The 24,926-nt window shown below is 37.5% G+C and overlaps 1 protein-coding gene across 3 annotated transcripts in view; it reads left to right on the top strand.

Moving 5' to 3' along the window:
• The window catches only part of VAV3 (vav guanine nucleotide exchange factor 3), a 389,640-nt gene that overhangs the window by 354,627 nt on the left and 10,087 nt on the right, over nucleotides 1-24,926 (top strand). For 2 of the 3 annotated variants that reach the window (XM_007169495.2, XM_007169494.2), the window contains exons 23-25: nucleotides 6,261-6,377; nucleotides 6,945-7,032; nucleotides 12,820-12,949. In XM_007169495.2, the coding sequence (XP_007169557.1) occupies nucleotides 6,261-6,377; nucleotides 6,945-7,032; nucleotides 12,820-12,949 (335 nt within the window). The remainder of the gene's footprint in view (nucleotides 1-6,260; nucleotides 6,378-6,944; nucleotides 7,033-12,819; nucleotides 12,950-24,926) is intronic. The other variant, XM_007169496.3, reaches the window with a different exon arrangement.

The following is a 24,926-nucleotide window of genomic DNA, read 5'->3' as shown; positions in this document are numbered from 1 at the left end:
CACATACTGACTGAAAGTAAGGGTATGTAAAAAAATCTATTCCATGCGAAATCAAAAGAAAGCTGGAGTAACAATACTCATGTCAGACAAAACAGACTTTAAAATAAAGACTATTACAAGAAACAGAGAAGGGCACTACATAATGATCAAGGGATCAATCCAAGAAGAAGATATAACAATTGTAAATATACATGCACCCAACATAGGAGCACCTCAATATATGAAGCAAATACTAACAGCCATAAAAGGAGAAACTGACAATAACACAATAATAGTGGGGGACTTTAACACCCCACTTTCATCAATGGACAGATCATCCAGACAGAAAATCAATAAGTAAACACAGGCATTAAATGACATATTAGACCAGGTGGACTTAATTGATATTTACAGAGCATTCCATCCAAAAGCAGCAGAATACACATTCTTCTCAAGTACACATGGAACATTCTCCAGGATTGATCACCTGCTGGGCCACAAAGCGAGCCTCAGTAAATTTAAGAAAATTGAAATCACATCAAGCATCTTTTCCAACCACAACGCTATGAGATTAGAAATCAACTACAAGGAAAAAAACTGTAAAAAAACACAAACACACGGAAGCTAAACAATATGCTATTAAACAACCAATGGATCGCTGAAGAAATCAGAGAGGAAATCAAAAAATACCAAGAGACAGATGAAAATGAAAGCATGATGATCCAAAACCTATGGGACACAGCAAAAGCAGTTCTAAAAGGGAAGTTTATAGCAATACAGTCTTACCTCAGGAAACAAGAAAAATCAAAGAGAAAGAAGAACAAACAAACCCAAAGTTAGTAGAATGAAAGAAATCATAAAGATCAGAGCAGAAATAAATGAAATAGCAATGAAGAAAATAGAAAAGATCAATGAAACTGTAAGCTGGTTCTTTGAAAAGATAAACAAAATTGACAAAACTTTAGCCAGACTCATCAAGAAAAAGAGGGAGGGCTCAAATCAATACAATTAGAAATGAAAAAGAAGTCACAACTGACACCACAGAAATACAAAGGATCATAAGAGAGTACTACAAGCAACTATATGCCAATAACATGGACAACCTAGAAGAAATGGACAAATTCTCAGAAAGGTACAATCTCCCAAGACTGAACCAGGAAGAAATAGAAAATATGAACAGACCAATCACAAGTACTGAAATTGAAACTGATTAAAAAACTCACAGCAAACAAAAGTCCAGAACCAGATTGCTGCACAGGCAAATTCTATCAAACATTTAGAGAAGAGTTAACACCTATACTTCTCACACTCTTCCAAAAAGTCACAGAGGATGGAACACTCCCAAACGCATTCTATGAGGCCAGCATCACCCCAATACCATAATCAGACAAAGATACCACAAAAAAAAGAAAATTACAGGCCAATATCACTGATAAACATAGACACAAAACTCCTCAACAAAATACTAGCAATCTGAAACCAGCAATATATTAAATGCGATCATACACTGTAATCAAGTGAGATTTATCCCAGGGATGCAAGGAATTTACAGTATCCGCAAATCAATCAGTGTGATGCCACATCAACAAATTGAAGAATAAAAAGCATATGATCATCTCAATAGATGCAGGAAAAGCTTTTGACGAAATTCAACACCCATTTATGATAAAAGCTCTCCAGAAACTGGGACCTAAATAGACATTTCTTCAAAGAAGAGATAAAGGTGGCCAAGAGGTACATGAAAAGCTGCTCAACATCACTAATTATTAGAGAAATGCAAATCAAAACTACAATGATATATCCCCTCACACCAGTCATTATGGCCATCATCGAAAAGTCTACAAACAATAAATGCTGGAGAGGGTGTGGAGAAAAGGGAACCCTCCTACACTGTTGGTGGGAATGTAAATTGGTACAGGCACTATAGAGAACAGTATGGAGGTTCCTTAAAAAACTAAAAATAGAGCTACCATATGATCCAACAATCCCACTCCTGGGCATAGATCCGGAGAAAAACATGGTTTGAAAAAAAGTTTCAGGATACAAAGTTAATACACAGAAATCTCTTGCATTTCTATATACTAACAACGAAAGATCAGAAAGAGAAATTAAAGAAACAATCCCATTTACCATCACATGAAAAAGAATAAAATACCCAGGAATAAACCTACCTAAGGAGGCAAAAGAGCTGTACTTCAAAAACTATGATGCTGATGAAAAAAATCGTAGATGACACAAACAGATGGAAACATATACCATGTTCTTGGATGGGAAGAATCAATATTGTCAAAATGACTATACTACCCAAGGCAATCTGCAGATTCAATGCAATCCCTATCAAATTACCAATGGCATTTTTCACAGAATTAGAACAAAAAATTTTACAATTTGTGTGGGAACACAAAAGGCCCCAAATAGCCAAAGCAATCCTGAGAAAGAAAAACAGAGCTGGAGGAATCAAACTCCCTGACTTCAGACTACACTACAAATCTACAGTCATCAAAACAGTATGGTACTGGCACATAAACAGAAATATAGATCAACAGAACAGGATTGAAAGCCCAGAAATAAACCCACAGACCTATGGTCAATTAATCTATGACAAAGGAGGAATTTCCCTGGCAGTCCAGTGGGTAAGACTCCATGCTTTCACTGCAAGGGGCACAGGTTTGATCCCTGGTCGGGGAACTAAGATCCCACGTGCTGCACAGCACAACCAAAAAATTTAGAAAAAAAAATTTTTTTTAATCTATGACAAAGAAGGGAAGAACATACAATGGAGAAAAGACAGTCTCTTCAGTAAGTGATGCTGGGAAAACTGGACAGCTACATGTAAAAGAATGAAATTAGAACATTCTCTAACACCATACACAAAAATAAACTCAAAATGGATCAACGACCTAAATGTAAGGCCAGACATTATAAAACTCTTAGAGGAAAACATAGGCAGAACACTCTGACATAAATCTCAGCAATATCTTTTTGGATTCACCTCCTAGAGTAATGAAAATAAAAGCAAAAATCAATAAATGGGACCTAATTAAACTTAAAAGCTTCTGCACAGGAAAGGAAACCATTAAAAAAAATCAAAAAGACAACCCACAGAATGGGAGAAAATATTTGCAAACAAAGTGACCGACAAGGGATTAATCTCCATAATGTGCAAACAGCTCAAGCAGCTCTATGTCACAAAAAAACAAAAAAAAAATCGCAATTGAAAAATGGGCAGAAGACCTAAATAAACATTTCTCCAGAGAAGACATACAGTTGGCCAAAAGGCGTATGAAAAGATGCTCAACATCACTAATTATCAGAGAAGTGCTAATCGAAACTCCAATGAAGTATCACTTCACACTGGTCAGAATGGCATCATCAAAAAGTCCACAAACAATAAATGCTGGAGAGGGTGTGGAGAAATGGGAACCCTCCTACACTATTGGTGGAATGTAAATTGGCACTACCTCTGTGGAAAACAGTATGGAGGTTCCTTAAAAAACTAAAAATAGAACTACCATATGATCCAGCAATCCCATTCCTGGGCACATATCCGGAGAAAACATGGTTCGAAAGGATACATGCTTCCCTAATGTTCATTGCAGCACTATCTACAATAGCCAAGACATGGAAGCAACCTAAATGTCTAGGGACAGAGGAATGGGTAAAGAAGATGTGGTACATACAGACAATGGAAAATATTACTCAGCCATAAAAAAAATGAAATAATGCCATTTGCAGCAACATGCATGGACCTAGAGATTGTCATACTAAGTGAAGTAAGTCAGATAAAGACCAATATCATATGATATCACTTGTATGTGTAATCTTTTTTTTTTTTTTTTTTTTTTTTTTTTTTTTTTTTTTTTTTTTTTTAAAAGCTGGCTAGCCTGAAGCAAGTTACCTAACTTCTTTTTTTTTTTTTTTTTTTTTTTTTTTTTTTTTTAATGAGGATCTTGAATCAGATGCGTATGTTTGATTGATTGATTGATTGATTGATTTTGGCTGTGTTGGGTCTTCGTTTCTGTGCGAGGGCTTTCTCCATTTGTGGCAAGCGGGGGCCACTCTTCATCGCGATGCGCGGGCCTCTCTCGTTGCGGAGCACAGGCTCCAGACGCGCAGGCTCAGCAGTTGTGGCTCACGGGCCCAGCCGCTCTGCGGCATGTGGGATCTTCCCAGGCCAGGGCTCGAACCCGTGTCCCCTGCATTAGCAGGCAGATTCTCAACCACTGCGCCACCAGGGAAGCCCTCACTTGTATGTGTAATCTAATTTTAAAAAATGATACAAATGAACTTATTTGCAAAACAGAAACGGACTTTCGGATATTGAAAACTAACTTATGGTTACCAAAGGGGAAACGTTGGGGGAAGGATAAATCAGGAACTTGGGATGAACATCCACACACTACTAAGATAGATAACCAATAAGGACATACTGTATAGGACAGGGAACTCTACTCCATATTCTGTGATAACCTATAGGAGAAAAGAATCCAAAAAGAATGAATATATGTATATGTTTAACTGAATCATTTTGCTTGTACACCTAAAACTAACACAATATTGTAAATCAACTATACTCCAATAAAATTAAAATTAAAAATTAAATAAAATTAATAAATTGTAGTTTAATCATGTTATTTAGAAATATTCAAGTAGATATTAAAAATAACAAGGAAAAATAGGTGAAATACTTGAAATGGGACTTGGAGTAGGATCTGATAAGATGGGGTAGTGCTGCTTTTTCATTATAGTTTTATAGTATGACTTGACTTTTAAAAACTATGTTCATGTGTTACTCTGATAAAAATGCTTATGCTATATGCTAATTGCCATAAATGCCATGAAGGAAATTAGGGATACTGTAATGAGAATAATGGAGTGGAGAGTGCCAGATACAGGACAGTGTTCTTTAGCTGCGATGGTCAGAAAAGACTCTCTAAACCTGAAGGATGAGAAGGAATGTGGGTTGACAGAGGGTGAGAGATTTCCAACACAGGAATATAGTCTATGCAAAACTCTAAGAATTCTTGAACCTGAAAGAAGCCTGGAGACTAGTAAAGAAGGGGTTTGTTAGAGGTAAGATTGAAGAGGAAGATGTGAGTCAGATTATACTAGGTAGTAATGAGTCAGTGGTTATCCTAACTTTAACCCAAGGTACCATCTACATAAAATGCCCTCAGCTTTTCTTCTGTACTTGGTGGAAACCTCACATGTCCTCCTCCCTTTGCAAACTTGTCAAATGCCTACTATGTGTATTTTAAATAGTGGATTGGCCAAAAAGTTCGTTCGGTTTTAAATAAAAATAAAACATTTTTCATTTTCACAAAGAATTTTATTGAACATATTCACTAACCGAACAAACGTTTTGGCCAACCCAATATTTAGCATAGATTAAATGTGGGTATTTACACTGGGTTACATGAGTCTACATGTGAATCAGAAAATTTTCTAGAATATTGATTTGAAAGATAGCTGATCTCAACATAAAAGTTTTTCCTTTAACTTTTATTACCCATAATCTCTGATATATTTTGTCAATAAATGCTAAACCTGTATTTGATGCAAAGGGTCATTAAAGAATATTTTAACATTGAATTTGGGCCTTTTATTGTTATTGTTATGGGATCTGGGTATGCTTAAGACCAGTATAGTTTAGGAAGAATTGAATTCTGGTTTTGAAAATATCCACCTTTTAAAAATTGTATTCATTACTACCAGTTTCTTAAGAAAATTGGTTGTCAAAATTGTGGACTACAAGAATTAATCTTATATCCAAAAAATAATTATTTAAAAATAATTTAAATTGTTTCTGAATTTTCTTACAACAATACTCAAAGGAAATTTTGTTTCATACTGTTTTACCTAGCAAAGGTGAAATTTTGGAGGAGTGAGTGTATGTGTGTATATGTGTATGTATATCTGTGTGTGTCTTATGCAGGGCATCCCTTCCCTACAAGTCTTTTTCTTTCTTGTCCCTAAATTCCCCACAACTCTCTAACCCGATACCTATTAATTCTTTTCTTTGTCCCATTTATTTATTTGATAAATATTTAGCGTATGTTAGGCAATATTCACTTCACTGTTGTAATCTTTGTAGAGCATTTGTGTTTGGACGTATCTAAAGGACTTTTTTCTGCATTATTTTTTTGAAGTACTATAATTAGTACAGAAGTAAAAACAGTTCAGATCTGCCACTAAGTTAAAATCCTAACAGATACATATTTTTAGCCTCTGTTCTCTTCCAGGTACATTACCCAAATTTTCTGCATCCTTGTTTCTTACAGGTATGCTGGAGCAATGGAAAGATTGCAGGCAGAGACTGAACTTATTAACAGGGTAAATAGTACTTACCTTGTGAGGCACAGGACCAAAGAGTCAGGAGAATATGCAATTAGCATTAAGTAAGTGGGACAAGTACTTTTACAGAAATAGCTTTCCTGTTTTCATAATTGCATAGATCATCTGACATATATAACACTGAAGCTGAAAACCAAGGTTCTAATTGCAGCAGAAATAATGTATCATCTCTCCAGACAGTTCATTAATACTTGAAAATATCTGTTAGAAAAAATGGTATTAAGTGTTATATAGCCTGCTAATTGGCATACTAGACTTCTTTCATAACATTGTACTTGATGTGTGTATGTTTCTAGTAAATCCTAAGAATTATAAATTACTAGATTTTGTTTTGTTTTTCCATATTCCCAAATTGATCTTATAAATAAATTGGGCATAGTGATTGATCAAATGTAACCCAACCCCACCATCTCACTTCAAATATTGGTTGTATCTTCAACCAATCTAGTGAATATATTTTGTTAATTAGCTGTCACCAGTGTATTGGCATAGGTATATATTTTGTCTTCAGAATTAATTCCTATAATGTTATTGGGGCATGCCCTCTGGTAATTATTGATTTCTACTGATTAAAAACACATTTATATTCATAAGTTATCCATTGCCCACAGGTACAATAATGAAGCAAAGCACATCAAGATTTTAACAAGAGATGGCTTTTTTCACATTGCAGAAAATAGAAAGTTTAAAAGCTTAATGGTAAGCATTGATTAGTTCTTTTCAATCTGTGGTCCTTATTTTTCTCTTATTAGAAAGGTCAGTTTAATTCTAGTTTCTTGGAATTTTTGCTCACTGAAACATTGTTCAAAGAGAATCATACCATAATTTTGCAGCAGAATCCTGAAAATTTTAATTGTAAGAATCCTAGTTAAGTTTTATATTGCCCTAGACATATTTTTCATTGTAAACTAAGTTTACAAGTTTTAGATAATATTTCAGAGTCCACACTAAAAGATTCTTAGAGCCATAGACACATTCAAAACAATCAACTTTCAGTTACTTGTGTTTTACCTTGTTTGAATGACACAGCAAAGTTTTAACATGATTCTCTTCTTTCCTCTGCCTCTATCTCTTCATTCAGGCAGAGGAAAATATTTTAAGTTATAACATTAAAAAGTTGTAACTGGTAAAATACCGCTCACATTTAGGTTCATTTCATGCAAAATATACTGTCAAATGGAAAACATTTTTGTATTTTCTGCTATTTTAGGTGATCTGTACTACTGTTCTCCTTCATTACCTTGGACAATTAAACATTAACAAGGTGGCATTTTTTCCCACATGACAGTGATATTTCCTAGGAATTTTACATTTAAATTGAACAGTGTGTTGTTACCAAGTTGTTTCAAATAAATAAAGATTATTAATTCTGATGATTTTTAGAAGTGAAACTTAGCACATAAGAATAGTATGTATATGTCATATCAACAATACATATATCAATATGTCATTACATGTGCATTGCTGACAGTAAAGAAGAAAGTTCTTATTTCATGAAAAATGATCTCGAGTCTGTTTCTCAAGTTTGCAAGAGTTTCTTGAGATAATGAAGAATTTGGAGACAGGACATAAGATGCATTTGTAACACTCTGCTAAGTACTTTGAGTAACATTGGGAAGGACCACTCATTGATTAAACCATCAGTCAAATGATACACACTGCATCGTTCCAGAAAACATCTCAAAGCACTTTGCAGATGTTAACATTAAAGTTAAAACTGAGTGTAAGAGAGCCTTACAAAATAAGCCAGCTTGAAAGCCTTATCTAAAAATTTAGAACTGCTTCAAGACAGGAATCAGCGTTTTAAAGAAATTGAAGCCTCTTGAGTTGAAAGAAAAGTAAGAAAACCTCTCTGGACATAAATATCACATTCCCAATTCAAAAGCTAAGGATGGGTAGCAAGACTGTGTCCTGGAAAATGTAAACCCTGTCAAATTGGCAACCAAGATCCAGGCATCCTCCCTGCTGGCAGTGAGTTACGTTCTGCTGGAACAAGCAGGCTGTGCACAGAGAAAACTGGACCTGAGGAGGTTCTTCCTTAAAGGAAAACCTAGCAGGGAGGTGGCAAGTGGATGCACAAATAATGAGTAACAGCCCCAGCTGAGACATGATAAAAGCGTGAACAGGGAGTCTCCACATCGCTGCAAGACACACCAGCTTGACTCTCACCTGAAGAAATTAGGGTGGTTGGTAATGAGGCTGTTCCGTGGTATTATAGTTAATATGAGACTTTAAAAAAAAAATGCTGTAGGGCCAAAGCTGACTACCAGCCTTGATGACTTTGAAAGCAACAAAAGGGACTTCCATCACAGGAGATAAGCGAAGAGGATGAAAGGAATAGTCACTGGAAAGGGCCAATCAATTCAGCTCTTTGTCGCCTGGATTCAGCTCAAGAAAGTTCCTCATCCTCTAAGGTTAGATGTGAAAAGCCAGTAAATACTGCATGACCTGGATTAGTGGACATAGATCCTCAAGTTCCTATCTGCATGTAAAGCTGTTATTATAGTATAAGCAATAAAGACCCAGAATTCAAATAATTTGGACCAGAGAGCAGTAAAAGTTTCTGCAATGATGTTCTGGAAAGGGAATTAAAAGTAGTTGTCACAGAGCTAAAATAAGCTCCCCTTATATGGTATGTGTAAAACATCAGAAATGCCACTACAAGAGACACATGGATGTTTTTTCCTCCATATCTGGGGATCTTTTGTAAGGAAGTACATAGTGCAGAGGATTAAAGGGAGGGGATTAAGAATTAACTGCAAAACTACAATGAAAAAAAAAAAAAACTTCGGCAAAAGGATATGATTGTGAAAAGACAGACAAGGAGCTGAAAAATCTCAGCCTTAGATGAATACTTCTGTCAGATCTTACAAAATCACTGTAAACATTGCTGAAGAGACCGTTGAAGTTGTCTGGACCTACCTCCTCCTCTTTGTTTCTGTTCATTTGTTGAACAAATTTATATTGAGTCCTCTCTATGTGAAGTTACTGTGTTTTTGCAGAATTCAAAAAGGACTCAACTGTTCAAAAAAACTTTCAAATTAGTAAATCTCTCTGTACCGAGAACCTCACAATAGTGCTGTCCTTTGACCCTCCACTGGGAAATGCCACATGGGTACCTGATCAGAAGGGATGGCTCCTATCTCAGTAACTAGCCCCTCTGGAAGAAGAGAGAGGGTTGATAGGCACCTTGGGAACGTAGGGGCTTCTCTGAACCTGCATCATGCAACCTCAAGGAGGTTACATTTCATCGTGTTGGTGTCAAATAACACAGTTCCCATTATAAGTACATAACAGTCTATGCATTGAGTTGTTTTTTTAGTTCAGTATCTTCCCATCATGGCTGGTAAAGTTATATTCATCTACCTAATGACACTCATTAGGGCCTGGAGTTAAATTTAATTTGGAAAGGATGTAAAATGAAAACGAAATCCAGAATTTGTTTTAAATTAGCCAGTTTCTTGAAAAGAAGATTGGCCTCAGGTGGTTATGACCTAACCTTTTCCCTCTGGTTTCAATGGCTTGGTTAATCAAAATCTTTGTTTTTCTTAGTCATTAAATCCAAATTCTAAATGAATTTCTGTATCCAGATTACAAGGCATTAATTTTGTTCTAATTTTCATGTATGCCAGACAATCCATGTCCAAATGCTGTTTATAAATCATCTCCACTGCCTGTTTCCTTGGTAATTGGAATGACTGGCTCTCACTCTATTTTTCAGAGAGGCTTGAATTGTTGACACCGCTGTGTCAGTATGAGATAAGGAAAGCTTAGCAATTTCTTTTGTTTAGAGTCTTCTTATTTACTTGTAGTACTTGAAGGTCAGTGATTGCTAAAGCAGAGGTGGATTAGACTAAAATACTGAAAGGCATAAGTTGGAAGAGATCCACCGTGGCACTATTTAATTCTACCCAGTTGGAAACATGTAGGAAGATTTACCCTCATAAGACTGTAAAAATGGAACTAAAATATCTTCCATGCTTAGTGAAGTGATAAAAAAGTGTTTTACAGTTTACCAAGCCACATGACCCTAGGCCTTGGAAAAGTCATTTTTTTCTTCCATAAAATTTGGAGGTGGGTAGGTATTAAATGATGACCAAGTCCTTTTCAGTATGATAATTCTGTAGTTTCTAGCCAACTTCACATAAACCTTAATTCATACTAATTCATGATATCATGCGTAAAATTCATATTATAACAAAATTACATTGAAGTTCAAAGTTATTGGCTTATAATTACTCTCAGGTTTATTTTCACATTTATGCTAAAGAAAAGAACACATTTCATTCAGTTTAAACGAGAAGACTAAGAGAACTGTTTTTTATATATATATATATATATATATATATATATATATATATATATATATATATATATAGTGTAGCTGATGCAAATGATAATAAAATGTACCGTTCTTCCAGAGACCTTACAAAATTTTGCATTTAAAGAAATTAAATGATAATATTGGTCTCTAAGTAGAATTTAATTCCAGACCTTGCCTTTGCAAACCATGCTAAAATCACCATAATATAAATGCCATATTCTGATCAGTGAAGTCATTTTGAAGATATAATCTTCTGATATTTTAACTTTTTTTTTTTTCTTAAGTTGGTCAGGTTCCACATTCCTTTGCTTCATCAAGGGCACCCATAATCTGGGCCCAAGCAAGGAAGAAAGGATGGAAGAAAAAAAATTTTTTAAGTGTAAAACCATAGCATCTTGGGTCTAAGAGAACAAATTCCTGGTATACCATAGATACTTAGAAAATGCTCCTTCCCTTTGCTTCACTTTTTGCATATTTACATTTGCCAGGTACTATTTGCTAATAATATGATGTAGTTGAGAGCACAAACTTTGGAGCCAGACACCAGTTATACAACCTTGCCCAAAGCTGATTAATCTCACTGAGCCTTGAGCATCAGGGGGGAAAGGCCCATCTCTTGTTTCTTGTTTGAAGATTGTAAGAAACTATATAAAAGGCCTGGCACATGGGATCCTGGTAACTCTCATGATTATTCACACGTACCAGGCACTTTATACATTCTTTGCTATAGTCTGTGAAATGGTTTATTATCCCCAGATGTGAAAGGTGAAGAATCTCCATTTGCCTTATCCAGTACTTTAGGAGACCAGGCTCTTTTTAGTTTATGAACGTGGTCTTTGTTATGTTTGTGTCTGTTCCCAGCCTGACTGCTCTACTTAAAATAATCCTTCCCTCCTTCCTGGCTTTTGAAATTTTACCTGTTCTTCAATTTAAGCCAAGCTACCTCCATCATGAACTCTTCCCTCATCCTCCCCACTGGACTCAGAAAAGGAAGCTCTCTTTCTTGCCTTTGAACTCCCATAATCCTTCACTTTCCTTCAAGGGTGAGGACGCCTAGGAACCTTATCTTCAAAATCTCTGTGACCCCTGGAACTCCCCGCACGATGCATTCCACGACTCATCCAAGTTTGGTCAAAAATAATAAATAAATCATTTATGATCCTCTTTCTCTTCTTTCGGGTGATTTTTGGCCCGATTGATTTGTTTGGGGAACTTTGAACATACCCATTGAATGGAGATACTGAATCGATGACAGTGTGGTTTTTTAAAGAAATGAGTTGCTTTTATACTGTTTGTTTTAAACAATAGTGCTGTAGTAGAAGCACTGAATAATTCGGTTAAAAGTGATTATGCTTTTATTTTCATTTCAGGTTTTTCTAAGAAATGTCTATAGTACTCATCTAACGATAGTATGCATTTTTCCATTATGAATTAATCATTTTCCAATTTCTGTTTAAAGTAGAGGGATTCAGATTTGTGCAGAACCTATGAAACCAACATCTCAAAAGAAATTTCCTGAAATTTTAGTATGAAAGATGGTGGGTGGTTATTATATTAGACTTGGATGCATTGGGGGCAAATTAGGTATAAGAGAAAATTGGAAAGAACTACATTATTGACTTCTAGTAAGTACCAGATGACAGCTATGAGAAGGGCACTAACACTTTCTCATAAGCCAGAAACAATGTCAAGTAAGTAGCATTTGTGGTTTAACAACTTTGGTTTACCATGGAAAAGTACATTTAGGATTGAGTTTGTTTTTCTGCTTACGTTGAAAGAAAATGCAGGAAGCTAGAAATTGCTATATATTCATAAAACAGCTGTTGCCTTTCTAAACAAACACAAAGGGAAGTATTTCATAAATAAGAACAATAATTACTGCTCTGAAACTGAGGTTTAGTATGGTTTCTCTTTACTTACTACAACTGACTGAAGACTAACAGCATGTAGAGCAGCAATGGGGGTAACTCACATTATAAATGGCCTGGGTAGCAAGGACAATTACCAGTTAGGTGTCATGCTCATCCAGGCAGCAGGGAGAGATGATCGTTTACTCACACTAACACAGGCTTATGGAAAATTTAGCATTAAATTGATCATCCCTCTATTGTACATAATTATGTGTCAAGGAGTTCATGTGTTTGGTTCTTCTTTTCCTAAAGGAACTTGTGGAGTACTACAAGCATCACTCTCTTAAAGAAGGGTTCAGAACCTTGGATACAACTCTGCAGTTTCCATACAAGGAGCCAGAACATTCCACTGGACAGAGGGGTAATAGAGCAGGCAACAGCTGTGAGTATTGTAATTTAGAATACAATTTGCTGTCACTTAAGGATCGAAGGCATGATAACATTAAAACATCTTCATTCCAGATTTTGAAATAGAACCAATTAATATGCTGATGCATTTAACAAGGAATTTTTTCTGGAGCAAAGCAGAATCAGATGGACCAACAGGTTTATGAACATGCCTAGATTTAGTTCTTCATGCCAAATTAAAAATCATGTGTGTGTTAAATCCATCAGAAATAATAGGGTATGTTAATATGTAAGTTTTGTACTTTTCACTGACTTTTATATTAGCCAGACTCTTTTTAACTGATACATGTTTATGGTCATAATCCTGTTTGCTTAACAGTATTTAAGCAAGGCTGGTGCACAGTTCTCCCATCTAACCTTGTACTGCAAGTCCTCTTATAGATTCTATTTCAATGATTACTTTCGGAACTTTGAAATAGCTCAAAGCATGTTTCCTCTGATGCCAATAGTTAAAAGTAAATGTTAGCCACTTCCTTTCAGAATGAGCACTGTGCCACAAATAATCACAAAAGATTAGCACACAAACCGAAAGCATGTTATAGTTTGAGTTCAAGTCAAAAACTTTTTCCTCGTCACCGTTTAATGTCATATACTCTTCCTGTTAATAGATATAGCATGTAAAGAGAACACTATGATGAAAAACTGCTATGAATAAAGTGTGATTTCACCCCCTTATTTTAATCTCATAAACCTTTTTTAGAGGAGAAAGGAATACAGTTTTATTACCCTCAGAAGGTTTAGCCTAAGCAAAATAGGAATACCTAGAGGTATTTGGAAAAAAAAAAAGAATTTGCATCATGTAATATAACTTTTTTTTCCCTAAAAGCAGAAACTGAAAGGGAAGCAACGCTCAGGGCACTAACACCACCAGTAAAATTTCATAACATTTCCATAAAGTAAATATACAAGTACTTTGTCACATCAACTGACTTTTTTTTTTTCAATTTGAATAACTTAATAGCTGTTCTCTTCACAAGGATCAGTGATAAATGAACAAGATTGTGCAATGAAAGTAGTCAGAACACACTTTTTGTTGAAACTGTAAACACATTAAAATTTATCTATCTGTGTTTTTAGCCCACTGTTACCCAGTTATCTTAGACGCTCATATAGGCCGTAAGTTTTGCTCATTCAAAAATGGAACTTCCCCTTAAGAAACAATTTTTTCTACAAATTTCTTAAAAGCCTCCCAGGGTTATGACATTTTTCCCTACACGAAAAGTATAATTTTCAATTCTTTTACTTTGCCTTCCCAGTAGCAGGAGATAAAGTTGCCCAGGAGGTCAGTTACACTAAAAATCCCGTCTGAGTTGTTCGCTTAGTTTTAGGAAGTCCGGGTGAGAGGGACCGGCAGTCAGGGAGAGCCGGTATCCCGGTCAGTGGAAGGTTCTTAACCCTCTATTTCACTGTGTGGTCACTCTCAGGCACTCCTGTGCTTGGCACATGTGGGTGCTCAGAGAGTATTGGTCAACTACGAATGAAGTGGCCTAGTTTAAATTTTTTTCTAGTGTTTGACCAAGTATTCAGTGCTCAAACTTGTTTAGCCACGAGGGATGGCGTTACAGGCTCTTTTTCTTTTTCAAAGCATGGCCAGTAACATGATTTTGAACATCCATGCAAGCTACATGCAGTTATTCATTCCTTCAGCATATAATAATTACCCAACGCAGAAAAGGCGCTGTTCTAGGTACTGGGATTCAGCAGAGTCTCTATCCTTATGGAGCTTATATTTTAATGAGGCAGCTCTGGCAAGTCTGGGTTAGGAGTTTGATATTTTTATATAGGATGATCAGGGAAGATCTCACTCCTAAAGTGACCAGAAAGAAGTGAGGGCATGTGCTGGTATGTCAGTCAGCAATAATTTCTTGATGGTCTACACTCCAAGATTATTCAGCAGGATTATAATCTTAGATCAAGTGTATATTATCCCAGTGTTTTATTTACTTGTTGCTGACTTTCGTATGAAATGAGAACACTATGATGATTCTGAGGATTGAATGAGGTGCTATACATTAAAGCATTTAGCAGAGTGCTGGTAACATGGTAAACATGCCATAAAAGTCAGCTGCTGCTGATTCTACCGCTTCTACCACAGCTGCTGCTTTCCTACCACTACTAGTCACTCCTCTAACACAGCAAACATTTTCCTGTATTTCTAATTGTTGAATTACTAGTTTTAACTCATAGCAATTTACATCTTTGCTTTTATGATTTTTTAAAATACCCCTTGCTTATTTTATACCAAGTCCTGATTAAAGGTTAACCCTTAATTAAAACACTGCTTCAATTTTTATGCACGTGTCTCTCAGGAAGTGGTAAAGAGGAAACTCTACATATCCTGTATGGAAAGATTGTGTGGGATGTCTTTAGAGTCCTTACCTCTGGTTCATAGCTTTGGGTGTGCTGCTAAATACCATCTCAGAATAACTTTTATGAAGAAGTAGTACCTTGGGATACAGGACAGGGCATGGCATCTTCATTGCTTCTAAGTAATGGGGGAAGCAGAGCAGGCAAGCCAAAGCCTAGGACCACGCTGTGTTCTGGGTGGAGGTTGAGATTGGAGTTCCAACTCCTGAAACCTGCAATTTATTATTATTTTTCTCTTACATGCTATATAGTCACCTTGGAAAAGAAAGTCCCAGGGCATCGTAGAAGAGGCTGCTTGCTTCTGTATTAGTCTAGGTTTGGATGTTCTTGGGCGAGTTAAAAACTCTTCTCAAGTTTGTAAAATATGGTAAGATTATGACAGGCCTACCTCATGCAATTGCAAAATAACATATATAAAGACACAAATTAGATTAAACAGATATCCAGAGTATTGGGCAAGGAGCGTGTAGCATTTGTAGGTGAGGAGCCCATTGCAAGCAAGGCTCTTTCCTAGGGCTGTGAGACTATTTTCGCCTCCGCAATGACTTGAGTGTTTCCAAGAGAGATGACGAGAGGGAGGAAGAGAACAGAGCACTCAGGCACAGCAGTGAGCCGCTGTGCTTCCCTAGAAACGGCAGTGGCTCTGTGGATGACGTTCTGCCCTGTTCTGTGGATCCGTGTAAGAATCCCGTTACTTTCCAAAAACGGTCGCAGAAAACGTGCCTTAGACTGCTGCGGGTGTACCCCTAGGGCTTGTGTATTTGAAGGGCACTGAACTGACTTTTGCCTTTCTTGCTCTACAGTGAGCGCTTAATTATTTTCAGGTCTGCTACTGAGTAGCTGTCTGACCCCAGGCAAGTCACTTAGCCTGTTTGGGCCTCAGCTTTCTCATCTGATGAATAAGGAATGAGATTAGATATTTTATTATGTTCTTTTAAAAATAGCATCCTAGGTTTCTTTCTTTGTATGCATGAGAGAAGGAGGTAAGGTAGAATGGTAACAGACCGTTACACTTGGAAAAGTTGCACAATTAGCTGTTTCATTACCTATTAATAGACCTTAAGCATTTTCCCAAGTAAATGGAGAATTAGTTGGACCACAGAGGTGGCTAATGTTTAAAAAAAAATGTTGGTTATCACTATATTTACATGATCTCAAAGTGTCTTCTCACAAGACCTTATTACTGAAGAGGGAAAATAGAAACACCTAAAAGTGATCAAAGTTAACATCACCAGTAATGGGACAACTAGATATCACGCACCTCCTAATGTGATGCTCTGAGAAGGATGTAACACCACTTTTGTGGTATTCCTGCCCCCCAGGGTGCACAATTTGAATCTAATCATGAGGAAATATCAGAGAGACCCAAACTCAGTGACATTCTACAAAATAATTGGCCTATGCTCTTCAAAAATGTCAGTGTCATGAAAGACTGCAGAATTGTTTCAGATTGAAGAGAAAGAGACCAAAGAAACATGACAGCTACATGCAACGTGATCCTAGGTTGAATCCTGGACCAGAATTTTTTTTTTTTTTTTTTTTTTGCTATAAAGGACACACATGGAACAGTTAACACATTTTGAATAAGTTTCTAGATTAAATAATTTTTGTTTCTGATAATTGTACTGTGATCATATAAGAGAAGAAAATGCCTTTGTTATTAGGAAGGACACACTGAAATATTTAGATAAAGGGCATTGTCTGCAACATATTCTAAAATAGTTCAGGAAAATATACAGATGATAAACATGGTAAAATATTAACACTTGAGGAGTTTGAGTGAAAAAAAATATAAGAATTCTTTGTACTATTCTTGCTACTTTTAAGTCTGAATTATTTCAGAAGTAAAAGTTATAAAATTTCAAGATGATCCATTTACCTGAGAACTAACAGAATTGGGAGAAAATGGCAGCATTCTCCTCTTTCACCTGTTCCAGGAGCAGGGGGAGCTTGGTGCACTGATTTTAGGGTGTGTAGAGTACGGAGTAGGTCGTATAAGAACCATCTCTTCCTTACCTGTGACCTCACTGTATTTACTTACTCATTCCTTCATTGTTTTATTCAACAGTTATTTATTCAACACCTACTATGTGCCGGGTCCTGTTCTGGATGCTAAATATAACAGTGAATAAGATGGACAGGAACAAACATAAAACAAATAACTTCATAAATAATCACAAATTTTGATAAGTCTTGTGAAGCAGAAGCAAAGTGAAAGTGTACAACAAGAGGGCCTATTTAACCTGTAGGGTCAAGGAAGGACATTTTGAAGAAGTGGCGTCTAGATGAAACTTAAAGGATCTATGTGGATTGGCAGGGTGTGGGTTAGTGGTGGTAGGGAAACATCACAGTGAAGCAGCAGCTTGTGTGAAGGACATTTAACAGGAAATAACTTCACACGTTTAAGGAATTAGAAGGGGGTCGAAACGTTTAAAGCATAGTGAGTGGATTCTAATATATACATTGGGAATGTATTGAAGTTTTATAAGCAGAAATGATATGAACTGATTTACATTGTTTTGAAAGATCACTGCCTACTCTGTGAGAGTGGCCTGAAGGGAGGCATGGACCAAAGAGATGAGTGAGGAAACTACTGCAGATGTCCAAGGGAGGGATGATGGAGGTTTGGACAAAAGCTGAATAGAGACAGTGGAGCAGGACAGTGGGCAGATTTTGGTATAATGTGGAAGTCAAATTGATTGGATAAAGGAATTGAGGTAGAAGTGGTACATGTATGATACACAATTATTTGCCTTGGATGACTGGCAAACGGTGAAACCATTGGACTGATCAAGAAACAAAAGAGACATAACATGTATAGAGGAGAAGGTAATACATTCAGTTGTGCACAGACTTTCAGTGCCTGTGCACACTCAGTGGTTCAGTAGGCATTTGACACTAAGAGTGGTTGGGGTTGAAGATAGAGTTTTATGAATCGCTCACACTTCGTTTCATAGTTTACATAAAATATAGCATTATTTTTATATAGTTTTAATGATTTCTTCTGGTATATTGCTCCCTGAAGCCTTAGGAACCAGGGTCCTGAGCTTCCCATTCTCAAATTGCACTTTGCACAGTGCCTTTCATGAAACACGTGTTCAGAAAGGGCTAAATGAGTGAAGTCAGAGCCTAAGGTCTGTGGGAGACATAGCAGGTATTAAAGCACTATGTGTAGTTGTTATTTGAAAAAGCATGGAGAGATGGGTGGGCTTGAAAACAAAATATAGAACAGCATGATCCTTTTGAGGTGGTGACAAATATTATAGCAATTCTTCAGAAATTGACAAAGGCTTCCTGGGTCTTTGGGACCGTGCAAATGACCTTGCAGGAAAAAGTAAAAGCCAGAGCCAGGGCCCAGGCTGCTTTTCCCTACTTTGGTCTCGTTCCTTTCAGGCAGGTAGTCCCGTTATCCTATTAGCCATCTGACAAGGTGCTTAAGCTTCATTTTAGCCAGTGTTTTAGAAACTTGGAGAATTTGTATCGTTCATATTTATTTAACTCACTGTAACATTATATAACTTGCTTATTCCTGATAATTCTTGAAACATCTGATAATGCCTTAACCATTATTTATTAGTTTTATCACAGTGTAATAGTGGATAATATTTATTATCTCCTTCATACACACTCCTCAAACATCCACTTATTTTTTACCTTCTTGCCCTTGTAATTCAACATATCTATATTCATCTACTCTTATTCTGATCTCCTAATTTTATCCTCAGTCTTCTGTCATCTTTTTCCTTGGTCATTTGGCATTTGGGTTTGATTTAATCTAATTTTATTCTGGTAATTTAAATATCTGTTTTAATCTCACTGTAATAGCTTCCTAGAACTACCTTAAAAATTACCATAAATGAAGGGGATTAAAACAACAGAAATTTACTCTTATTGTTCTGGAGGCCAGAAGTCTGAAATCAAAGTGTTGGCAGGGTTGGCTCCTACTGGAGGCTTTGAGGGGGAATCCATTCCATGCCTCTCTTCTAGTTTCTGGATGGCTGCTGGCAATTTTTGCTGTCCCTTGGCTTACAGACACACCATTCCAATCTCTGCCTTGTCTTCATATAACCTCCTCCTCTGTGTGTCATCTCCCTTTCTCTTCTTTTCTAAAGACACTTATTTCATTTAGAGCTCATCATAATACAGGATGATTTCATCTTGAGGTCCTTAACTTACATCAGCAAAGACCCATTTTCCAAATAAGATCACATTCACGGTTCTAGGTGGACATGTCTTTGGGGAGGTGAGGCACCATTTAACTCACTATAATCTCATCATACTAATTTTAAATTTTTCTCCAAATTTTTCCATCCTTATTTTTTTTTATTGGAGTTATAAGAGGACTTTGCATTATTAGGGCAGATGGGTAGTCAATGGATGGGGAGTTACAAGGGGAACATTACCGTAATACAATGAAGTGTTTTCAATGGCTTGTAACTTTCCTGCAGTGAAACGCACTGTCTTCCTGAGAGAGAGCACTTCTAGCCAATGAAAGTTTCCCAAAAAGGTCTACATGACCAATTGTTTGAAACACTATATAAAATACTTGATATAGAATAAGAACCTAGTAATTCTGTCTGATATTCAATAATTTAATGATTAAAAGAACACTATATTTTTCAAACCCCTTTCACTTATATTAATGTCTCCAACTGAGTGTTTCATGAATCACCAGTCCTGTGAGAAGCATCATGAAACGTTTCGTTTGTTAAACAGATGTACCAGAAGTGCTGCTTGTATGATACAGGAAAGCCATGAGTTTCCCTAGTTTATTTCATCCTGCAACACTGTCTCATAATGTGTAATATTTGTATTATGAGCCGTGAGAGAGTTAGTGTATGTGACGCACTTAGAACAATGTCTGGCACATGGGACGTGCTCTGTGCGTGCTTTTCTATGGGCTAAGGTGGTTCTAACATACTGCTGTCATTTTTATACTTTTTCTCAGGATGTCTATCATGTCCACAGAACTTACTGTTCTTGGGCAACTAATCAACTACAGCTGAACATGTTCATTATTAGGTCATTCTGGGCTTCCCTTTTTTACTTACTTGCTTTAGGAGCTTTAGTAGCTACTGTAAGGGATTTTTATCCTGAACCTAATAGCTTTAAGAATTAGTAGCCAGTACCCAGGGTCCCTTCAGTAATCGATAGCTTGCAGATCGAAATTCTACAGATTCAAGTAACCTCACTCAAAGCTGTCCTTTTTCATGTTTCAGAACTCAAAAAGCAGTCCTTACGTTTTAATATGTCTCATTTTGTATACTGTTCTTTCTATAAACCTTATTTTCTAAATTAAAAACTGGTCTCAATATGTGTAATGTTCCCTAATTGACTATAGTATCCTCATGTGGCAGCCCTGATCCAAGGCTTTGGTTTTTCTAGTCTCTCTTCCCTGTAAAACAAACATAAATTGAGAGGAATTCCTTTTTTTCTTTCTAAAATTTGGATCAGGCTCCTAGCTTTGAGGAACAATGCTGAGAGCTCTTTTCTTCCTCATATATACCATTGATATGCAGCTTCCCCTACTGAATTCCAGATCTGCATAAGGGAGCCGGTCTTAACTCTGCAACTCTTGTCTGTCCTAATAGCATGAAAAGTTGAGTACAGACTTGGCCAGGGTTTCCCTTCATTCACTGCTTTATGCATTCAACATTTTTGAGCATCTACTTGTACTGAATACTCTACTGCACATATCCCTTGGGTGTTACATACAGTTTAGCTTAACAGCTGAACAATAGACAGGAATGCAGGGGGACTCTGGTATTGAGGCACTTCAGACTTAGCAGCAATGTCAACCCTGGTAGAGGCTTTTTTAGCAAGTATTTTTTTGTGACATTCCTGAGAGGTCATCCTCAGGCTTTACTTGACACGCAGGTGACTTTATATCTACGGCCACACAAATCACCCAACTTATTTATTTATTTTATACATTTATTTACTTATTTATTTCTGGCTGTGTTGGGTCTTCGTTGCTGCGCGCGGGCTTTCTCTAGTTGCAGCGAGCAGGGGCCACTCTTCGTTGCGGTGCAAGGGCTTCTCTTGCTGCGGAGCATGGCTCTAGGCGCGTGGGCTTCAGTAGTTGTGGTTCACAGGCTCTAGAGCACAGGCTCAGTAGTTGTGGTGCACAAGCTTAGTTGCTCCGCAGCATGTGGGATCTTCCAGGACCAGGGCTCAAACCCGTGTCCCCTGCACTAGCAGGTGGATTCTTTTTTTTCTTCTTTTTTTTTTTTTAAATAAATTTATTTATTTTTGGCTGTGCTGGATCCTCGTTGCTGTGTGCAGGCCTCTCATTGTCGTGGCCTCTCCTGCTGCAGAGCATGGGCTCCAGGCACGCAGGTCCCAGCAGTTGTGGTACGTGGGCTCAGTACCCACGGCCCGTGGGCTCCAGAGTTCAGGCCCAGCAGCCGTGGCGCACGGGCCTAGCGGCTCCGCAGCACGTGGGATCCTCCCGGGCCAGGGCTCGAACCCGTGTCCCCTGCATTGGCAGGCAGACTCCCAACCACTGCGCCACCAGGGAAGCCCCCCCAATTTATTTTTTGAACAGAGTTTTTTTTTTTTTTTTGAACAGAATTTTTTAAATGCTTATATTGATCCAGAAACTTGACTTATTGGAGCTATTTACCATCGTTAGCTCATCTCTTCAGAATTACTCAAAGTTAAATATACTACATACACACTCTACCGTGATTACCTTTCATCTGATGTGCTTTTTTTTCCCTTCCCCACTGTATTTCTTTCTTTTTCAATAAGCTACTCAGATTTATCAGTCCCTTGTCATACACGTGGTTGCCAAATCTGTCACCATCCTGGCCACTCTGCTACGAATACACTCAAATTTGTCAGAATTGAGCATAAACACTTCAAGATTATCTGACTTGCTCATTCAGATCTTTTCCTATTCAAAGCTCAGTCTTTCTATTCAAAGCTCCATCTTCCCCAGTTAATTTTCCCTCTTTTTCTTTATCCTTCCTCATAGGGCAGTTCTCCAAAACTTCTCTCCTCATCTCTTCTTTAGTTATTACATTCCCACCAATAACCCCACAGGTCCCCACATTCATTCATTCAACAGACCTTTATTGAGAGCCTACTGCAGAGTTGGCAGTGTTCAAATTGCTGGGGATACACAGCAGTGGAAAAAAAAAAGTCTCCGCCTTTGTGGAACTCACATGGTAATGGGGAAGGCAAATAATAGATAAAAAATAAATTATATAGTATATTAGAAGTTGGTGAGTGCTCTGGAGAAGATGATCTAACCATGTAATGCTACTCAGGAGTGCTGGGGATGGTTTATGATTTTAACTGGGGTGGTCAGATGATGAGGAACAAAAGTAGAGATTCATTTTTCCTCCTTTTGGTAGCTTAATAGAGAGCCGGTTCAGCAGTTTTCAGTTCTCAACAGTAGAACAGGCTAGTACCAGCCACTGGCTTCCGAAGCTCCCCTTTCTAACAAGGTCATTTGTATGACCAGTGTCTTAGTCTGTTTGGGCTGCTATAACGAAACACCATAGACCAAGTGTCTTATAAACCACAGAAATTCATGGCTCACAGTTCTGGAGGCTGGGAAGTCCAAGGTCAAGGTGCTGGCAGATTTGGTATCTGGTAAGAGCCTGCTTTCTGGTTTATGGAAGGCACCTGTGTCCTCACATGGTGGAAAGGGGCGAGGAAGCTCTGCGGGATTGCCTTTTTAGGAGCACTAATCCCATTCATGCAGGCTTCATTCTATGACCTAAGCACATCCCAAAAGCCCCACTTCCTAATACCATGGCATGAGGCGTTAGGTTTCAACATATGAATTTTGGGGTCTGGAGGGGGACACAGATATCTAGTCCATAGCAAACAGGGAGTTTCTGCTATCATAAACTCACATAAATACCCCATCCATCTGAAGAGCAGGCTACTGGTACTTTGACCATGGCGTGTACAGACCATCCATGCCCAACCTAAGCAGTAGGACAGTGGGAATTTAGGGGACTGAGTACCCTCTATCTGCTTCTTTGCTTGTATATCACTCCCCCCCCCATAAACCCTGCTGTCTCTCTGCACCACATGGCACAAGTGGTATGCGTCCGTGACTCTTTTATGGGGCATCAGGGTAGGCCTCGTTGTGAAGGTAACACTTGAGTAAAGATTCAAGGAAGTGTGAGCAGAACAGCCAGTGCAAAGGAAGGAGCATGTATGACATGCGCAATGTGGCCAGAGCAGCAGGGATGGAATCAGACGGGTAAGGGAGGCCAGCCTCTGTGAGGCTTTATAGGACTTTAGCTTTTGTTCTGGAAGACATGGGAAGCCATTGGAAGGATTTAAACAAAGGAGAGACATGGTCTGACTTTAACAGGATTGTTCTAGAGTCTGTGTAAAAGCAGGAAGACCAGTTAGGAGGCTCATGCAGCAATCCAGGTGAGAGATGGTAGCAGCCTGGACCAACATGTAGCCAGATGGGTCACCTTTATAATATATAACCGAACAGGACATTCTGACACATCAGATGTGAGACAGAACAGCAAGAGAAGATTCAAGGCTGTGACTGTAAGGCTTTCGGCCTGAGCAACCGGAAGATTGGAGATTTTTGTAGAGAAAGGCTCAAATGGAGCCTAAAGGCTAGTCCTAGCGCTCTCTATCCAAGATGAGTAATTTCCGTATCTCTGTATCATCTCTGTGTCCGTCTCTTTACTAATTTGTAAGCTCCTTTAGAGTCGATGCTCTGTCTGATCTGTTAAATCTCCAATAGCACCTTAGCACCGTCCTTGGCACATTAGTAGTTATTTAATAGATGTCTGCCAATTATTCTTAAAGAGTAAGGATTTAGGATCAGGTTCACATCTTGATAAACTAGATGCCTATAAATAATCCAAAATCCCTTGAAATGATCTAATTTTCCATAACAATAAGGCCTTATACTCATTTTTTTGCTTGTTTATGGCTTTATGCATTTAGACTGTACAGTATTGAATATAAAGTAGCTGTTTCTTTTCACAATAATTCTAAGTTTTCCTTGTCATATCTTTGAATTTTAGGTTAAAAGATTTGTCCATTTACCAGATGTCAGCATTCAATTAACTGAAACCAATCTGAATCATTCCTTTTCCAGTGAAAATATATAAAGTATACAATAAACACTATATATTTGAGGGAGATGGGGGAGCACATATTTGATACTATGTCTATGAATGTTTCTGGAAGTCTAAGAAGAAGACATGGCTAGGTTCTAAAGTAAAACCAGGTTAAGGATCACAAACTTAAATTAAACATTCATTAAATTTTCAGCATGTTCTCTGCTGTTAGGCCATCTGTAGACAATCTTGGTAAAAGGAACCTCCTGGATCCCTCAAAGTGTCCCACATAGGAACACAGTTCTTCAGGAAAATCTCTAGGCCACTGCTGGGCCCCAAACTCACAGGGATAGCTGTATTGATGATGGTATCATTGGTACAACTGCCTGATATTTTTACTGACTTTTTTTTTTTTTTTTTTTAACATAAATGAGTGTAAACACATGTGGTTGTTACATCTTAAGGCTGAGCATTAGGTAATGTCTATCCCAGAGAATAATTAGCAAATGCTTAGTATCATGTTCACTTATA

The sequence above is a fragment of the Balaenoptera acutorostrata genome, chromosome 1, assembly GCF_949987535.1.
Source record: "Balaenoptera acutorostrata chromosome 1, mBalAcu1.1, whole genome shotgun sequence".
NCBI classification, from domain to species: Eukaryota; Metazoa; Chordata; class Mammalia; order Artiodactyla; family Balaenopteridae; genus Balaenoptera; species Balaenoptera acutorostrata.
The sequence above is the reverse complement of the archived record's forward strand: the minus strand, read 5'-3'. Positions and strand labels throughout refer to the sequence as shown.